The sequence below is a fragment of the Rhea pennata genome, chromosome 1 (genome assembly GCF_028389875.1).
Source record: "Rhea pennata isolate bPtePen1 chromosome 1, bPtePen1.pri, whole genome shotgun sequence".
Classification (NCBI taxonomy): domain Eukaryota; kingdom Metazoa; phylum Chordata; class Aves; order Rheiformes; family Rheidae; genus Rhea; species Rhea pennata.
In genome coordinates, this window is record NC_084663.1 from 88,201,267 (window position 1) to 88,220,828 (window position 19,562).

Here is a 19,562-nt window from a genome sequence, read left to right on the forward strand (position 1 = left end):
TAAAGGTTGGAAAGAGCAGGAACTGGAAAAATTATTAAAAAATCTGCAAGTGTTTTCAGTGCCTCAGAGACAGGCCCTCAGCTTAAGAAAAGCTAAGAACCATTTACCCCCACACAAAGGACTTCTTTATGTATAAAAAGTGCTTAACATTACCGAGATAGCAATCTCTAATCAAAATTCTAGTCAAGTAGAATAATAGAATCCTAACTAAAGACTAACCTGAAATATCATCTCTCTCTGAAATAGCAAGGATATATTTATTTCTTGTAAACATATTCATTCCTTCTTACAGTATATATTCCCAATCAGCCAAGAAATTCTTTTTTGGGGGAAGAAAGGGAGGTTGAAAGAGCCCAGAAAATGTTTATTCTAAGTACATTCTTTCTCAAATCTTTTAACTTCTTATCTTCCTTCCCCCTCACCTGTCTCTTTACCACCAATCTAAGAACTTTTCAAGGATCAGGTCACCTTCTACCATGATATTTAATATAAAATCCTACTGAGATAGATCAAATCACTTGTGAAAGCAATGTGTCTAGAAATTGAAGATACACGAAGAACTACAAAGTGTCAATCATTCCAAACTAATCAGCTAGAGGAGCTAGCATTCAAAAGACCAATACCATCTAAAAAAGAAGTTTATACAAGTTAGATAGATGGTTTCATTTCAGTGGGAGAATATAAGGCATCAGAAAGTTATTTTAGTTAACAGATGTGCTAAAGAGTGACTTGCGTATGTGTTTGCGCACATAAACCCACATACTCAGGAACAAACTCAAACCATGCTCTATCATATTACATGTTAATACAAAATATCCTTAAGACTCTGGCTAGCTCTTTCTTGAAGCATGGAAAACTGTTTTACAGTCATTTCACTGACCTTACTAAGAGCTGTAATATCATTCCAGTGACACCAGTGATACTTTTAAATATGTCAGTTACACTAGTTTACTCTACATCCCTGAAAAGAGGTTAAATGACCATCTTGAGAAAGATACATATTTTAATATTAAATTTGATAGGTAGTATAGTTAGTGATGAGCATTACAAACTGAATCTTTCATGATATGGATATGCAGAAAAGCATCATGATGCCATCAAAAGTATCACCATACTCCTGAACTTTTTGTACAAGAGTGTAAATGGGGCAGTAGGTTCTTTCTTGCTTCTGCCATTGACACTACTTACTCTAGTAAGGATGGGAGGGAGAAGTAAAAGAAGAAACACATTAAGGATTGGGAAGTATTATAGCCAAGTTATATGTAATAGTGCAAGCACTGCAGCAGTATCAGCTACAGTAATAATTCTAATAGAGTTTGGCATTACAAAGAATCAAGAAACTACTGTGGCAGTGATATATTGCCCACCATGAGCTGTAATCTGACAGGAGTACTTACCATCTTCGGTGCACAGAGAGATGTAGGTGAAAGTGTTATATAAGAACTACATATTATAATCATCAACAATAACTAATCTGGAGGAAAATATGGTGATTACCTAGCTGAAAAGTTCTCTTATGCATAGGTGTTTATAAAGGCCTTGGAGCCTTCTAAATCTACTTTAGTAAAAATATTCATTTAGGAACCATTAATTAATCTGAATTTACTTTTTAGATGATAGAAGGTTTAGTATTTGAACAGGATTACTTCTTATAAGTGATTTCTGGAGGATGATGGAAATGATTACTCTTTGTTATATATTATACAAAGTCTACAATATAGTTCAACATTTTCACTGTTCAGCCTATGACTTCACCTATGAAGAATTCACAATATTGTAAAGCTCACTCAAAGGCCAAGTTAGCTACAGATGCCAGTCAGTAGCACTGTTACTGCGACGCATGGGAGGATATACAACACCTGGGCTAACAGTTTTGGGCAAGTAAAGAAAACCTGGGTCCTGTATTGCTTTGCATTAGTAATAAAGTGAAAACTTGCTACAGTTATCTAAACATTACTTCAGTGAGGTCTGGGGATGTTAAAACACCCTAGTTTTACATGCAGTCTAAGGCAATGGTTGGATGGTCACTAAAGAAACAGCTGTGTCAATTGAAATATCACTACTCTCAGGGTTTTGTTCCTGTTCCTCTGCAGAAGGTTAATGCTCCTCCACTAAAGGCAGTGAGATAATGTGACCCAATACAGAAAGCTGTCTAAATTAAGCTAAATGATTCTGTACTTAAGCAGATGGGGACAGCTCAAACAATTCCTCTTCCATCAGTATCTGTTCTGGCACGACAGCCTCTGGCAATAGGAGGTGACTTCTAGCAGAAGAGCAATGACATAGATGGAAGCTGCTAACACCTGCAGCGAACAGCCTTTTTTGCAGCAAATGTTCAGCCATGCCTCCTTGTATGTCCTGTGGGACAATGTAGGTCAATGCTGCTCTTAAATCAAATGGAGGGAGCTGCTTGAGGACATCGCAGCAATCCTTGGGATATCAGCTCCATTCCAGCCAAGAACATAATCTTGGAGCATTATATACTTAACTAATGTTTTCTTATTAGGTCTCAGACAAATAGACCATATTTTTCTGTGGTGTGATCTCACACTAGTCGTAAGAAAGGCTCGGTAAAAATTCTCCTATTTTATATTATCCTAAAGAATTTCTTTTTTTTTTTTTTTTTTTTTTTTTTAGCAATTTGCAGCTAGTTGCAAAGGTATTTGCTACAATTTCCATTCAAAAATACAAAACTAGACACTCTGAGTGATATAATTCTCCTTTGCTCTGTCCTCATCAACAATGGGTAAAATTGGTGAGTCCTGGTCTCAGCTGTGAAGAACTTCTGTGGCGCAAGCACTTTTGCAGACAGGCAGGTCAGGATACTAATACTTCTTGCAAGAAGTGGGATTAGGGTCATTGAGTTCCTGATGGCCTAAAATACATAGCACCATGGGGGGTGTAGCCAGGGCTACAGTCAAATAGCAGCCCTAGAAGTTTAATATCACTTAGACACTTAAGCAATTATCCTGCAACTTCATTAAATTTAAAAAAAGAATTTTTAAGAGTTAATTGTTAAAATCAATCATTTTTCAAATTAAAAAATTACATTTTATCACTTATATTGTTTAAATATTTTAAAATTTATATTTATTATTAAATAGTCAACACTACAGTTCTATGTTTTTTTGAGTATCTTGCTTTTTCAGTTTTTGATAAGCTGAACCTTTTCTGCACAGATAATGTATTCTTATATTGCAGGAATATGGGAAAAGCTGAAAGCCTGGGAGTTAGGAGTAAAGCAAAGGGCACCAACAACAGAGTGAGAACACTATCAAGATTGAAGGAAGATACATTAGCTGAATGCTCCTGCTTAAACACTCTGCGGTGAAATAGCTGGCAGTGTTGAAATTGAAATGTGCTTATTCTAAGTTTCGAGCACAATGTACAGCCACTTTGTGTATCCACTTTGTGTATCTCAGTTTTACTGAGTCTCTGCGTTCAGGTAGATCAAGATTTGAAGACTGCTTTTTCAGGAATTAGAGGTAGAAACTTCTCACAAGTATAAAAATGAATTACATTATGAGCAATATTTTTATAGTAAAGGGTGGTCAAGGGTTGTAGAATTTTATGAAATATTCAGTACTAATGAATAAATAAATGTATATGTGCAAAGCCTGAACTCGCATTCTAAAAATATCTTACTCATTTTCCCACTTGATAACTAGACACCAGGAGAGTTTAAAATGTTAGTATTCCTGGCTGCCACAATTACTGTACAGAAGCCACTATAAGCAATTGCTTTTTTTGGAACAAAGCATCCGATCGGTACAGGCGAGGGGACGACGGGAAGAGTTGGGAAAGGCTTAGCATCCCGCGTCTCTAGGCAGCACAGAGCTCAGGAGCAGGCTGGTTAGTAACAACACTAACACACAGGGACCGCTCTAGTTCTAAACAGTCAAATGAAGACAGCAGTTTAGGGCAATGACTAAGACAAAGATCATGCCAAATAGAGTGTAACTTATTTGCTTTCACAGCTAGTGAGAAAGTGAAAAATCACAAATACCTAGAAACATTGTCATTGCCACCCACCTTCTGTGGTGACTGGGAGAGAAATCTCCATGCAGGCGGCAGACTGCGCTTTTCTAAAGGGGGGCCTCCCAGGCCCGCGGCGATTTGCTTTGGTGACATCCGCGCTAGAAAGTCGTTTTCCTGAACTGCAGCTCTGGGACGTTGGGCTTGTACAGTGACCATTGACATGATCTGGAAAGTGAATGCAGAAATTACTAGGCAAAGTGTCAGCTCTCAAAATTCAGACTGGAGGAAAAACGGAAGTTCCATTACGTAGGAATGATCTAACCAAATCCTCTGAGATAAACTACTTGTTTTATCAATCTGGCACACATACGTAGGAATAACTCATTATATTTTCGAGGTATATTTTGAAATTTAAAAAGGGACATACAACTGGTACCTGTTCCTACAGCTGCAGATTGGACTGCATTTTGTTGATGTATGTATACAGGCAGTTTATTGAGATATAGATGGTAACACTTATCTCTGATGATCTGTCTCCTCATTAGATACCACATAAATCTGAAAACTATCTTTTTTCTTTGCTCTCCTAAGTAATTGCAAGTGTAATTTACTACAAGATGGAGCTTAGCACGAGATATCTTACCCTCCTGACTTGACAATGCCATGAAGCAGGCACCTATGTTTGGGATAATTGTAAGATTAGCTATAATATTGCTCAGTGTTGGATACAACAGTAAGAGGAGATGAATTACTGAAAGTAATTTTTCCCTCAACATACGAAAGGATACGCAGCCAGAATTATTTCTGGTCTGCATATAATTCACACTTACCATCAGGAAAACAATTCACCTGCTACGTAATTAATGCAAATAACAAGTAAAGAACAAATTCAGAACTATGCGAGCACACTGACTATTTCTATTCAAAACAATGGAAGCTCAACTCTATAGCTAGGGGCAAACTTGGAGCTTCTGCCTTTGTTTTAAATGTCAGGCTATTTATATCTCAAAATTAGTCCTTTAGATTCCGTACATATATATCAAATTCAGTTAATTCTCTTTGGTTTGTGTTGTATCCAAGAAAATATATTTTTAATATATTTTAAATATATTTTTAATATAGCGATACAAATTTCTTTCTCTGTTATTATGCCATTGTACACCATCAAAATTTATTTCTATGTTCAAATGAGAAAACTGGCACAGATCCTATACTGAACATAGCATATAGCATACTATTTTATCTAATCTTGTAAGTCACATCCCTTTCTTGTGAAAGCAGTTTAGTCTTGATGAACAAAACAGGAAAGAATTTATTTTAGAAAGCAATTTAGCATTGGTACTGCATAACGAAATGGCTCTGTAGGAGACAACTTTCATGACTCTTATCATGTTTCTTAATGCATGACTACTGAATTAACAGTAGATTAAAAAAATGACGTGGATGATTCATTCAACTTGGAGCTAGGGAAATTTTCAAAATATGCTTCAACTATTCATATATTTCAGTAGATAGTCCTTAGAGATCAGGGCTTTGTTCAAGGGCACAGGCTGACTGTTCAACCTCAGCAACAGCTCCTCATCCTGCTGCTTGCTTTCTTCAAAATTCAGTTTGTGTGAAGGAGTTTCAGCATGATATCTAATTACCTCCAGGGAGATCCTAGGAACTGGTGAGGAACATTACAGAGTAAAAAGAATCAATTCTATAGAAGCATTCAACAACAGTTTTAAGTCCCTCTCCCTGGACATTGCACAGAATGGATGCAATTCATCTAAGTCCCTATTTACTATGACATATTTTAAGAGCAATGGTTAGTATGCTTGTTTGCCTCAGCTTACCTTCACGGGCCCAAATTAAACAAAAAAAATCAACAGGATCTGGGTACCTAATTCTCTTTAGTTGTTCTGTCCATGCCTTTCCAAACAAGCAAAACCAGTTCCTGTGCAGAAAATAAATCAGATCTCTTCCTAGAAGCTGCCAGGATTCCCTTCAAGAACGGAAGCTGGTGAAATGTTCATGAGTGTTAAAACATTGAAGGAAGGAGGGATTTTAGTGATTAGCTACACCCTTTTCTATATTTTGAAACAGTTCTGTTCTTCCAGTTAGATACAATTATTTCTCAAAGGTATACAATAGCAGCAATGCAACTCTTCAAACCTCAGTAAAAAACCCCAAAACAAAAACAAAACCAAAGAAAAAGTGCAAAAAGACTAGTGTCATTCTGAAATTATGATAGCAACATTTTTGTTGAGACACTGGGGAGAATGAACAAGATCAAACTCACCTAATTCTATGAGAAAACTCTAGTATGTATTTAAAAAGGAATTTCTTGCATACTGTTATGATATAAACTGAACGATACAAAACTTATGTGAAGAGAGGCTAAGTACTGTTTGAGAAACGGTTCCTCACTGCATCATCTGAAAGAGAATGAAGTGTGTAAGAAAACTGATAAGAAAAAAACAATAGTAGCTTGATATAGTATGCTCTCTAAGGGTGACTGTGAGGATGCTCCTGCTATCACCCTTTGACAAAATGACTACAGTGATTTATTAGCCCTTTAAGACTAGAGTCTCCTGATCCTCCTTTCCACTACAGATATCTTCTGGTTACCCCAAAGAACAGACAGAGGTGCCTTTTAAAGACCTGGCTTTTTCCAGTTCTGTTTGGTTTGAGAGACAGGACAGTATTTTAACTTTCTCCTTTGCTGACTTCCTGCTTGCATCATGCGGCCATTCGGGTCTTCTGGTACCAGAAGCGTTGGTTGATATTGAGCACCAGTCAATACCAGAGACATTAAGAGTGGTACTGAAGAAGCAGTGCACAGACAGCTCTGTGCTGTTAATGCCACTAGCTTCTACCTCCAGCCTATTCTAAAGAAGGCAGGGACTAGTTGCTTGGGGAGAAAGCTGTGCACAGAAAACCTCTCTCTCTTTTCTTCTTCTTTTGACAGCTGCATTTGCCACCTCCTCCTATCCCTTTCCAGGGATGCCATTGTCACTGGTGCTATGTGGTCCCATGTAAAAGCCATCCCACTCTACCTGGGCAGCAGTCTTTTCTCCTCTTTGTGGCTAGTGAACTAAATAGCCAGAGCTAAGTTTGAATCTATTCTGGTCATTAATTTAAATGTGTAAGGCTTATGCAATCCATTGCAGGTAATCATAGTAGATTGCCCTACAGTATAACAAGTTACTCCATTTTATGCTGATTTAACTCCACGGATTTAATCAAGCTGAAACAGCCTATTTCCCTGCAACAGGTACCTCTTCCAAAAAGAAATGGAACCATGCTGGAGGGAAGGCCAGTGCATCACACAAAATACCAGGCAGATGATGAGATTAAAAGGAACTGAAGAATTATAAAATTAGTTACTGTGACCTAGACAGAACTACCGATGTGCCGTAAGAGAGAGGCAGTGTGTGACATGGCAGTAAACCATGGCAGGCTGTAATCTGATTTCTTTCTTCTTTTTTTTCCTTTTTCTTTTCCTTTCTTTTTTTTTCTTTTTTTTTTTCAAAGACTATTACACAGACATAAGGCACACAAGATATATACATGTGCTAATTTTAGTTTACACATATTAATGTGTGTGTTACATAGCCTGCATTGTCAAACACTGCAGTCATACAACTTTTTCACAGTACTTGGTGATCTTTTCAAAAAGCAAAAGGAACCAACAATATATTGGTGAAAAGCTGACTCTGTTGAAACAAAATGTACTGAATGTACGTAAGAAAGGACTAACATGTTTTTGCAGTTGTTGCCTAGATAGTTGTATTGCAGTGGACATTACAAGAAAAATGACAAGAAAAACTTCTCTTTTTCAGTTCTGACAAAATGATAAAGTCACACAGAAAAACTAGTTGAAAACCACTTCTAAATAATGATGCAAGAGAGGCTGAGAACAAAGGAATTTAAATACGATTAATCAGAAGTATGATAATATCACCCTAATTTGGAAGGAAAGGCAATAAAATAGCTCAATAAAAGAGCAGGCAGAAGGAGCAGAGAGCACTGTTTTAATATGAAGCAGAAAGATCTGCCAAAATGAGTAAGTCCCAGAGAATCTCCTCAGCAGATGCTGAAGATTACTATCTATGCTATTAAAGGGTAGGAAAAGTCTATCTGTTTGCAGTACGGGATTTTTGTGTGTTATCAATAAATTAGATTTTGGCTGGTAATTATGGGTGTGACTAACACCCTTTTTTCTCACAGCAAAAAAGATATACCCTTAAACCAAAAAAAAATTAGACCTTATATAACTGTACAAATAGCAAGCAAAACAGTCTCAATCTTGCATAGAAAATTATCAAACTCTGTGCAAAAATAGTGTAATCATTCATTAATAAGAATATAAATTGAGATCTTAAATTGTTAACAGATTCTTCTTAACTGAAAATCCCTTGCAAAGTCATGATCACAATTTTCTCTTGGTACAGTTCTGTTAGCCAGGCAAGGGAGAAGGTGCAGCCCCTAGTAGAGATCAGTACAGATGTTCCGCCAGCAAATGTGCATTATTGTCATCATGCTTTCTTCAGTTTGAACAGGAAGGCTGAACTATCCTATTGGCATATTGCTTGTACATTTAGGTCCACACTAAGGGTATAAGATACTGTCATTATAACACACTGCCTGAATAATATAATAGTGTTCCCATAATGGTAAAGAGCTCCTGTCATGCACTTAATCCTAGACATCACCATTTTCCTGAAAACAAGGTGAATGGATTTATTTTTCATAGAAATAACAGGAAGATTTTCAACCACATCACAGTATTTTAACTGTACGAGCAGCAAAGTATGTGTGTTGTCACTGACAGAGCCTCTCAAAAACATTTACTAGTAATTATGAGCAATGAAACTACAATACAAAATGAATAATATCTAAATGAAGAATACAAATAATATATTACTGTACCTCATAACATCACTTCTACTTTATTCTCAATAAGCAGACCTTGTCATTTCAAAATTAAAAATAAATCTGGCTTTGTTCCTTAAGAACAGTGGTAACAATTTAGAATACTTCAGATTAATTCTATTGCTTGGATTCCTCTGCTGGATCTCTAGTGATTGTATAACATCACACTACTGGACCCATTTTCTAAAAAAGTGCTGGTCATGTTGATTTTAAACATTTTGACTTTTCATCCGTACTTGGGAAGATATTTTTTTCGCTGAAAATCTTTGATTTTAACTGGAGGTTAAGAATAGCTGAAATAATTGAGCTAGCAACAGTGCTCTCATTTGTAATATCTCTTTAGTGCTGGCTTCCAGACACAGTTATTGAAACAAATAGCTACTGAAACAAGAACATCAGAAGAACGCAAATTTGTTTTTCCACAGAACACATTGCAGATCTTTTCAGACCTGTTGGCGTATTTTTTACCTTGATATCTGAAATGCCTACAGGATTACAGGTTCTTTAGAATTTTTTGTTGACCTATACCTTACTTGTCAGCTCTGCCTAAGTTATATTTAATTTCTATATCATTATCCCTCACAAGAACTGAAGTTGGTACCATTTTATTTTGCAACATGATCAATAAGTGATGCATTTGTTATTCATAATTATTTTGGGTGCAAAAATTTAATCTTTGTCCAAAGTGTCCTTGGTGGTGTGCCAGTACAATTTACAGGAAGAACAGCTGTTCCATAGATGTTAACATACAAATAACTTGCTTGCAAATATTCAATGGAAAAAGGCACAGATGTGGTCAAACAAAGCATTACAAATATAATTAAGCTTGCATATCATTCTGCAGCAACCAAACAACTCTAAAGGAATCCAAGTTTTAGTCAAATCTTCTAATAGTCTATTAAAATACTTCTAATTCTAAAAAAATCTTTTTATTCTAATAAAATTACTCTGTGCAGAGACCAGAGAATACAATACTACCTATGTGTGTGTTTGTCTTGAAAAAAAAAGGACTTACCTTGATGGCACTCAGTGAGGAGCTCTTTATTAAGTAAAAACTGAGAACTTAGGAAAAGTGAATATCTGTGATACTGTGATCCTATCAAATGAGTATGAGTTTATTAGTCAGCTCTTAAATGTATGATGATCCTTACTGCTTGTTTTGCCGTTCAGTTAACAAAGATGTTATCCTACTTTTCCTTCATGATTAAATTTAAACATATCAGTTATAAACATTTTGACTAAAATATCATATCATTTTAATAATTTTAAGTATGAATGAAAACAGCACTCATTTTTCTTTAATTTTTCATGCCCATGTGCATTCCTTTAAACCACTAAACCACTTACTCACTGGCTAAATCTCCCACATGTATCAGCACACACTCTCACTCTCACACATGCACACACACTTGCATTTTTTTTTTTTTTTTTAATCTGGAAGCTTTAGAAGTCACAGCACAGCCACAGCCCCTTTCCGCATGTTAAAGATAATATAGAGAACATACCTATTACTCTATAACAGTCTACAGAGCTAAGCTGCTGCTAACTCCCATTGCTTTTTTTCCCTCATTCTTATTTGCACTGGCAGGGTGTTAATATTTCAATTAATACAGCTTTTTTTTTTTTTTTTTTTTTTTTTTTTTTTTTTTTTTTAATGTTGGACAGCTAACATTCTCTAATTTAGGAGGAAACTGATGTTGTACAGCTGACATTTAGCATACAAAAGAGACATTTTTATGTATAAGTCCTAGGTACCAGACTATCAAAATCCAAAACTGAAAATGTGAAATGGTAGAGAAACATGTAAAACCCCTTTTTTCCTAAAAATTAAAACTATTCACCCAGTTCAGAGTGTTTTCCATCCCAGTAGTGATCAACAGCGATCAAACTTGTGGCAAGGAAAGCCAACTGCATCCTTGACCGTACTAGCAAGAGCGTAGCCAGCAGGAGCAAAGCCATCATGCCAAGGTAAGAATCTTTCCCTTTCGTCTGACACGTGTGAGACTGCCTCCGAAGCAGTGCCCAGTTTGGGATCCTTCTTACAAGATATTGAGATACATGAGTGAATTCAGCAGAGGTCCTCCAAGACGGCAAGCCACACAGGATGTACAAGGAGAGGCTGACACAACTGCTTGTTTTTCCAGCCTTAAGAAGAGAAGTCTCAAGGGAGACCTGAGGGTTGTCTGTGACTACCTGATCAGAGGGTACAAAGAAGATGGAGCCAGACTCTTCCCAGGGATGCACAATGGTAGGACTAGAGGCAAAGGACACAGCTGGAACATGGGAAATTCTGACTAGGTATTAGGGAAAACTTTGTTACAATGTGGGTGGTCAAATACTGATCAAATATAGCCTGCCCAGACAGATCATGAAATCTCTGCTCTGGGAGGTGTTCAAGGCTTGAACAGCCACAGCCCTAAGCAATCTGATATAACTAGACATTCTTTGAACAGGCGGATGGGCTAGATGACCTCCACAGGTTCCTTCCAACGTTAACTATTCTATGGTTCCAAATATAATTAAACTTCAGATGATTCCTTAGTTCGACTGGTATTCAGACTAAAAAGCAATCAGAAGCAGCATGCTGGACTGCCTATAATCACTTTTACATAACTAAAAAATATATTAATTTACAATGTATAATGTCAAATAGTTCAAGAAAAGTGTTGTTACAGCTGGATGCCTGAGTTCTTTTTCTAAAAATGACAGGCCAAGGGGGAAAGCAATGCTTATAGTCCCAAATTTTCAGGGATACTCTTTAGCGCTGAAAACAAACTTAGAGATTCAGGGTGATAATAATTAGTCGAGAACTCTCCACTTAAAATCAATCAGTTTGTCTGAAGTGACAATAAGCAAAAAGAGACTAATGGCTTCAAATTTTGCTGCTTGAATGCACAGCATTTGTTCTGAGGTAGTAGTGACTAGGAAGCAATGTCTATCATGAATCTAATAAAGTCTGCTATTACAAAAGTTAAACTATGTTGAAAGGGTGAAGAAAGACTTGTGTTACGCTACGTCTCACCCCTAAAATAAAGATAAGAGGTACTTTTCAACAAGTGGGTCCTCTTTTGTAGGCTTAGGTGCCTCAAGGAAGCATCCATTAGATGCTTCAACAGAAGTTTGGACCAGATGATCTACAGATGTCTCTTCCAACATCAACCATTCTGTGATTCTGTGATCAGGAAAGTGAAACTTTCCCTTCAAAGAACCACAAAGGCATGAAATAATCTAACTGCAATATGAAAACATATCATATTATATGCATAAATATTTGGAGAAAAACAAACAAACAAACAGATTCCACAAACCTTGTACATGCATAACATGGAATACAGTCATAACCAAACCTCCTTTGATTCTCTCTTACAATTGCATTTTATGAAGTTAACTTTCAGAATTAAGATTTTGAGAGCTTTGTGTGAGAAGAAATTTCTCAAATCCTTGAAAAATCTGAACTTCACTTTCAGTTAACTGTTACTTTGTGTAATTTTCCACTACTGTATAAAATGAGAGACATAATCGCTGAGCTAAGAATTCATTCACTGCCTAAAAATGCCTGTAGAAAGCATAAGAAATTACATTAATATTTCGAAGAACATAACTTGGCAAGAGGAAACAAAACAATGGCTGTCTCTATTTGAATTTTCTTTTGTTCTTTGGCTAACAAAGTCTAAATGACAGCATAAATTCATACAGTGAAGCCATCTGTTTATGGGAATTAAAAATTATCAGTTACCCAGTATCCCAGTATTAGCAGTTACTCAGTATTAGTAGTTACCCAGCAGTTAGCACTACATGAAAATAAAAAGACATGGAGATCAGCTTCATTATTAGTCATACAAGAGGCAAAATGGAGTCCTAGAGTATCTTTAAGTCATGAAAATCCTATACAAGATAAAACCAGCTGCCTTCACTCATGGGATCACGTCACTCCCTTAAACACTAGCAAACTACTCCTCAAGCAATTGTCAGTACTGGTAGCACCTCCCCTGAAATAGATTTAACCTCTACTTAGCCTCTATTATTTTAATTCAAAGCAAAGTGAAAGCAAGGACATTACATGATCCGGCTCCTAAGAAGGGAGCAGAGCTGTAAGCTGCCAGATGGTAATGTATTTCCCAATTAGCTGCAGTCAGTGCTGAGAGAAGGTGATGTATCTCTTTGAAAACTTGTTACCCAATGCCAATAGATGGATGCGTAACTTCTTATCATGTGAAGGTGCTGCCCTGCCAAAGACCTGAGTATCTTTAATACAAGCCAGAAAATATTGTTTTCCACTGAATATTAGGACTATTGATAGAAACTTAGGTAGCAACCAAGTAGCAGATAAATAATCTGTAAGAGCTCTACCAAGGTAGCCAGGTAGGTACACTTTGGAGTAAAACTAGATGAAAAACTAGATGAAATGTAGACATTATTCATAACCTTGTACAGGAACTCTAGTCTAAATTTAGCTCCTCACTTTGGGGGAGGGGAGAGAGAAAGCTTTTTTCCAGCTAATTGTAAAATAAGCCATCTACAATTCAGCACAGTTTAAATGGGTAGAATAATTAAAAGGAATCTTCCATCCCTTTTTGACAGTCATGAAGCAGAATTAAAACAAGTTCCTTTGTTTTATTTGTTACTTTTTAAGCCTGCTTCTGCAGTTGAGTAGCCATGAACAACTAGCAGCTAACACACTGAATGCTGCTGTTGTGTGAGTTATCCCTAGCAGTCTACTAGGCTCACTGGTGTTGATAATACATGAGGACAGAGTACCCCAAAACTGCAATAGTGACAGCAAACATAACGCTTAAGTGACTATTTGGTATTATCCCTCAGTCTGTAAGGAATTTTTGGAATAACTGAGCTCCACCAGTTTCTACAGGCCAGTGAAACAGACCTTCCCTTATTTTTAGTTTATATTGAATTTGTTCTGTATTATTCAAAAATAATGAATACAGGCAACTAGAAGAATGGTAGAAACATGATCATTTTCAAATCATTAATCTGCAAATCTGCAGTTGTGATACTGCATATTTATTCCCCTCTTGGCTGCCTACCTCCAAAGGAGGGATCTTCAAGAACCTCCCTACAAATCATCCATTTACAATAGATCATTATGTCTTCTACACTCTTCAGCTGAATTTGTTTAACCTTGTAAACCTTTCCTGCATATACTTGTCCTGCATCTCATTCCTTTTTTTTTTTTTTTTTGACATAAAACTGCCTCCAATTTGTCAATATATTTTAGGTAATATTTATGATATCATCCAGCACCCTCACCATGAGCTGTAGGCAAGACTGTTTTTCTCTGATATGTGATCTGAAAGTTCTCTGTCTCAAGATGTTAAACAGAATCAAATCACAATTTTGATTCCCATATTACATAGCAAAGCCCTCACTGCCTCTAGACAGAATATTTTGTTTCTTGCTTTGCTAAATACCTATCAGTAGAGTCTATTAATCAAGAAATTAACCTATTTTTCCCTTAAGATTCAAGACTTTCACATGTGCTAATGAAATGTAAAGGTATTTCACGTTGTGTGTTCCTCATGGTGATCCTTTTTAATAATAGTAACAAAAAGAAGTCTGATCTGTAAAACATGACTTAGCGTAAGATCCTACTCTATGATTATTTCAATACTCTACGTATTCACTTTCCTTTTTAATTGCACCCCATGCAATTAGTGATAAAAATTATTTCTACAGGTCTACAACTGCCTGCCTCTCTCCTTTTACCATTTTGGAATCTCAGTACTACTATTTTCCACTCCAAAATTCTCTGGTGCATTCCTATATTCAGTTTCTCAAATATCATTGTTAATGATGGAGTAAATTATATCAGCTAATTCAGTTTGTACACTGAAATCTGCATAAACTGAATTGAATTTCTCAAATATTTTGCAACATTTCTGTACTGTCTTTACCAGGAGTTATCAGCAGTTTTCTAAGTTGCTCAATCATTTATAATCATTATAATGTGGAAAGCATATTTATTCCCCTAATGTTTGCCTTGGGGACTAGTGCTATGTTGTTCTGTACACACATGATTCCTAGTGACAGAAATTAAGTTCAGATGCATTATGCAAGAATATGATTCAACTTTATTTTCTATCTCTGGAAAGACACTCAGAATAATGAGACAGGGCCACAAGGCTTTTTCAGTCATCTTACATGAGAAACTTCCCATGAGAGCAAACCAGAAAGGACTCCTTGGGACTGAGAATATTTAAAGATAATTATAAAAATTTTTGTGTGAACCATACAATCTAGTCCAAATGCCAGGATGGATGCCTTTAGCGTGCATAATTAAGAGGGCATGATTTGCCCCAAACATTTTTAGGTTATACAGCATCTTAATTTTTCACTTCATGTTTTCTGCAGTCAATTTCTGCTCTCATTATGTATTTCCACTGAAATATTAAAGAACTGAAGAAAAAGTTACAAGAATCCATGTACTTAACAGTTGGTTGAGGCAAGCCTCAAGAAGAGTTCTGAGATACAAATGACTGATTTTTGATCTGATTTCTCAGAAGTTCAAAGACACCATGTAATATACAAGTTTAAGTGTCTTATCAGTGCTGTGGCATGGAATTTGTAAACCAAGTAAAGAAAATGGACTAGTGCATGCATTGGGTGTTACAGACAGAAATAAACACCATTGACAACCAGTTATAATAGTTCGAGCATGTCCAAAGTTCTGGAGCCATTTCATATTAAAATACTATACACCCAGTGTATGATGGTTGGCAAAATGTGTCTATATGACATAAATGAGCATTAAACAAGCAAAATTCTGAGAGCTGCCAACAGAACTGTATGAGTTAATAGGTGGTTTTTAGAAAGCCTTTTCAGACAAAGCCTCCATGGTTATTGTGTTATCTCATGATTCAGTTGGTAAAATGCTTTGCCAATGAATGCAAGGAAGTTCAAAGCTGTTGGCTTTCGCCTACCGTACCAAGATCAGTCTTAAGATCTGTTGGCAGACTTAACTTTCTTGATCCTTTAACTGAAACAACAGAAAAAGGAGAAAGGCAGTTGTTAATAAGAAAGAAAGAAAAAGTAGCGAGGGAAAACAACATGCCATCTTCTGGTTAATAATATATTAAGAGTTTGTGAGCACACTTTTTTAGCACTGTATAAAGGTAGAATTACTGTTTAAATATTTTAATGTACTACTGCTCAGCAAAATAAATGTAACTAAGAAAAGAGGCACTGGAAAAAACACTACTCCAGCTCTCAAGAAATGGATGGTGCATTACATAGCTTTGGCTATGTGTGGCAATATCTTACCTTGTGATGAGAGGAATGATGAAAGAGCAAATGATACTAAAGTAAATATTGCAAATGCTGGTTTTGCAGCAAATTGCAAATATTTAAACACCCAGAAACCAAGTTAATAAGAGGGTGCAATAAAATTACAGGTCCTCATGACATTATATCTCAAAGCACTATTTGAAAAAGAGAGGCCATATTGTAGAGGTAATGGACTCAGAACATACTATTGTACATATTGTGGAAAAGCAGACAGATCACACAGAAATGAAATATAGCAGCTGCAGAATAAAATGTGGTGTTATCTAGACATTAAAATATTACACTCTATTTCCTGAAAATTTAATTATGTGTTGCATACTAATTAAAAACAAAACTATGCTTTTGATTTTGCTTCAAAATGTTTTCATTGTTTTATACGAGCACATTTTTAAACAATGAGCACCAGAGACCTGAAATGAAGCATGTCTTGCAGCAATCAAAAGGACCTTGAATTTGTGAAAGAAAAAAAAGTCTTAAGAAACCATTTATTAATTATTCAGAAGACTTCATTTCCAATATGGTTCTTTCATGTCACCATCATTCATCATTTTTTCCACATTATTTTGTAGCTTTTATAGCTTACCCATACTCTCAATTAATAAAAGTGAGCAATGAAGTATTAGATAATTCTTTTATCACTTCTGAAGAAAATCCCACCTGATAAATATCACAATGGCAGGAACACTGGGACATATAAAATAAGGAACAAGTCATTTGCAAATGCTATTTAATAAGCATTTAGGTCAGAAGGATGCCCAGAACAGTTACTTAAAGCTTCAAGTCACAGAGCCCCTAAGAGAAACTGAAGAACTGAGTGTCAAAAGCTACAATACCTGCAATGTGGCAGAGGAAAGTATCAAATCACATCTACACTAGGAAGTATTTTTTGGGGGGAGGGGGAGGAGAGAAGAGTAGGGGAGCCCTTAACACTCTTGAGCAAGTTTTTAGTATCAGAAGAACCAGCACAGCCCTCAGTAACTCTTTTATAGCTGTCATTACAACTGTGTGTTTTAGGACTAGGTGAGGAGATCATCTCAGAGCAACCCAAAGTCAAAATATGTATCACTAACACGAACAAATGAAAATCAACTAAGTAGGAAAACAAACATTAGGCTCCTAAATCCATTTGAGGCACTCACAGAAAAGGTGATCTGATTTTCAGAACGATCTTTAAAAAATGCTCCATTTATTTGTGCAGATATCATACACTTTCAGGCTAGGATTAAAATATTTCAGAACTGTAAAACCTAGCTACATTTGATACTAAGGAGCCTTATTAGTGCTTTCATCATGGAGGTTTTGAGCTTTGTAAAGTGTTGGTTTAACATCTTGTAATTCTATGTTACAGGTATTTCTGTAGTACCAGGATTACATGTCTTAGGTTTTATGCCACAGCTGTTACCAAATTGTAGCTTACATACCATGGAGATATGTCTGAACTGGAAGATTGCAGAAATAGTTCCCAACTATCTGTGTGCAGGCTCTTGTTAGACATTCCTCTCAAAGACCCTAGATGGGCAGTATCTGTGAGCTCCCATGGCTCCAGGTGTACAATACTGAAGGTTGCAATCTAACTAACACTGTCTCAGGATGCTGAAGTGACTGAGGCTGAGAAAGAAAGGGTGAAGTGTATAAAGCTCATGAGTCATGCTACAGGTACTGGGACAGTATGGGCATCCCAATCTGGGAAAAAAAAGAAAAAAAAAAGAAAAAAAAAGGAAAAACGATTTTAAAAAAAGGAGAGAAACAGGGGCATAAGCTTGAGGTTCTTCTTTAGAGGGAGGTGTTTTTAGAGGGAATTCCATTTCCCTTCCATTTGTATTTAGAGGGAACGTACCAGAGCTCTGAGGGTAGAAAGAAAAAATGGAACTGATTGCTTTCATATTTTAAGTGATTAAAACTATGCATAACACTTTTATAGGTATAACTAATGTTTAATAATAAACTGATCAGGAAGCAGATATTGCTATGTAACCTATTTTTAATATCTAAATCATGCCTATTTTACTAGCTCTACATTTATTAAAAAGGAGGATCATGTTTAGTAAATCCATCTTGCTAGGAAAGAGCTTTTGAAAATTAATTTAATTTAATAATGAAGCAGAGTATAAAGGCACAAGAGGATAGCAGAATCATTTATCATCCTTACTTGTTTGTGTTCGTACTTGAGGTAGCGAGCAGAAACTGCAAGGCCGCAGTGCAAGGCACTGTCCAAACACATATCAAGAAAGCCCCTACCCAGAAGAGCTTAATGTCTAAAGTCAAGACCTCCAAAGATGGAATAAGAAAGAGACTCACAGAGAGTCAGCATGCGTGGCTGGGCCGCTAGCTAAGACGAGAACCCAGAACTCCTGACCAGATAATGTCCTATCAGAGAACCCTATGGTTCCCGTTAGCTCTTCAATGAAAATGTCAAGGCACAACCAACACACAAATGTGTGCTTGTAGCTATGGCATTCGGTGATGTGCTCCTTCCAGCTGGTACAACAGGAGTGTACTCAGAGAATTAAGTATTATTCAAAGAAAGGTGACTTCATATGACTATTTTTCTATTAGACAAATAGAATGGCTTTCAAACACTTTGGAATACCAGGCCTCATATTCAGCTGCTAAAACATGGCTTCAAGAGTCTAATACTTAAACACTCAGTTGGACAATTAGGGCCTCTTCATGCACACTGCAAGGTCCTGCTGATCTGGCTACCAGCACTCAGGGCCAACGTAGGGACAGTGCAGCTGGGGACTGCCCCCTTCCCATAGGACCTGCTTTTAAGTTAAGCTGTGACCATGTGACCCCTGTCTGAGCTACACCACAGCAAAGTTAGTCTCAAGCCCCACTGTAGCTCTGTCCTTGCCTGGCCACGGGCCTGATCAGTTTGGACCTCGGTGACCAGACTGGCTTTAGCCCATCCCCATGGGCCATCACGGGACTGTGCTGGACCCTGGCTACCATGCCTGAGTTTGCCTGGCATGTTTACCTGGCTCAGGTGCTGCAGCATGGAGCCCTCGCTGGGGAGGCCCTGCCTGCTGGCACAGCATCGTGCTTTCCTCATGGCTCCCCAGCCCTTAGGGAGCAGCCAGCCCTTGCTGCTCCCTCATATGCATATCCCTGCTCAAGATATTAAACACATTAATTCATCTGATCAGAAAAATTCTCACGGGCCAGAAAACCGATAAAATACCTCCTGTGTTCTCCATGCAGGTGCTAACCTCTCTTTTACGATTAATTAGCCTTCTGATTAGTAAACATGGTTTTAAGTTCAATATAAACAAGGGGAAATAATTATGCTGGCAGTGGTATCAATAACCAAGTTTCAAAAGAAACCATATTCTACGTTTTCATATACAAAAAATGTTTTGAAACTC

At 36.8% G+C, this 19,562-nt stretch overlaps 1 protein-coding gene across 2 annotated transcripts in view; it reads right to left on the reverse strand.

The window, feature by feature from the left end:
- STXBP5L (syntaxin binding protein 5L) overlaps positions 1–19,562 on the reverse strand; it is a 195,663-nt gene that overhangs the window by 18,294 nt on the left and 157,807 nt on the right. For both annotated transcript variants that reach the window (XM_062571698.1, XM_062571688.1), the window contains one exon: positions 4,033–4,203. In XM_062571698.1, the coding sequence (XP_062427682.1) occupies positions 4,033–4,203 (171 nt within the window). The remainder of the gene's footprint in view (positions 1–4,032; positions 4,204–19,562) is intronic.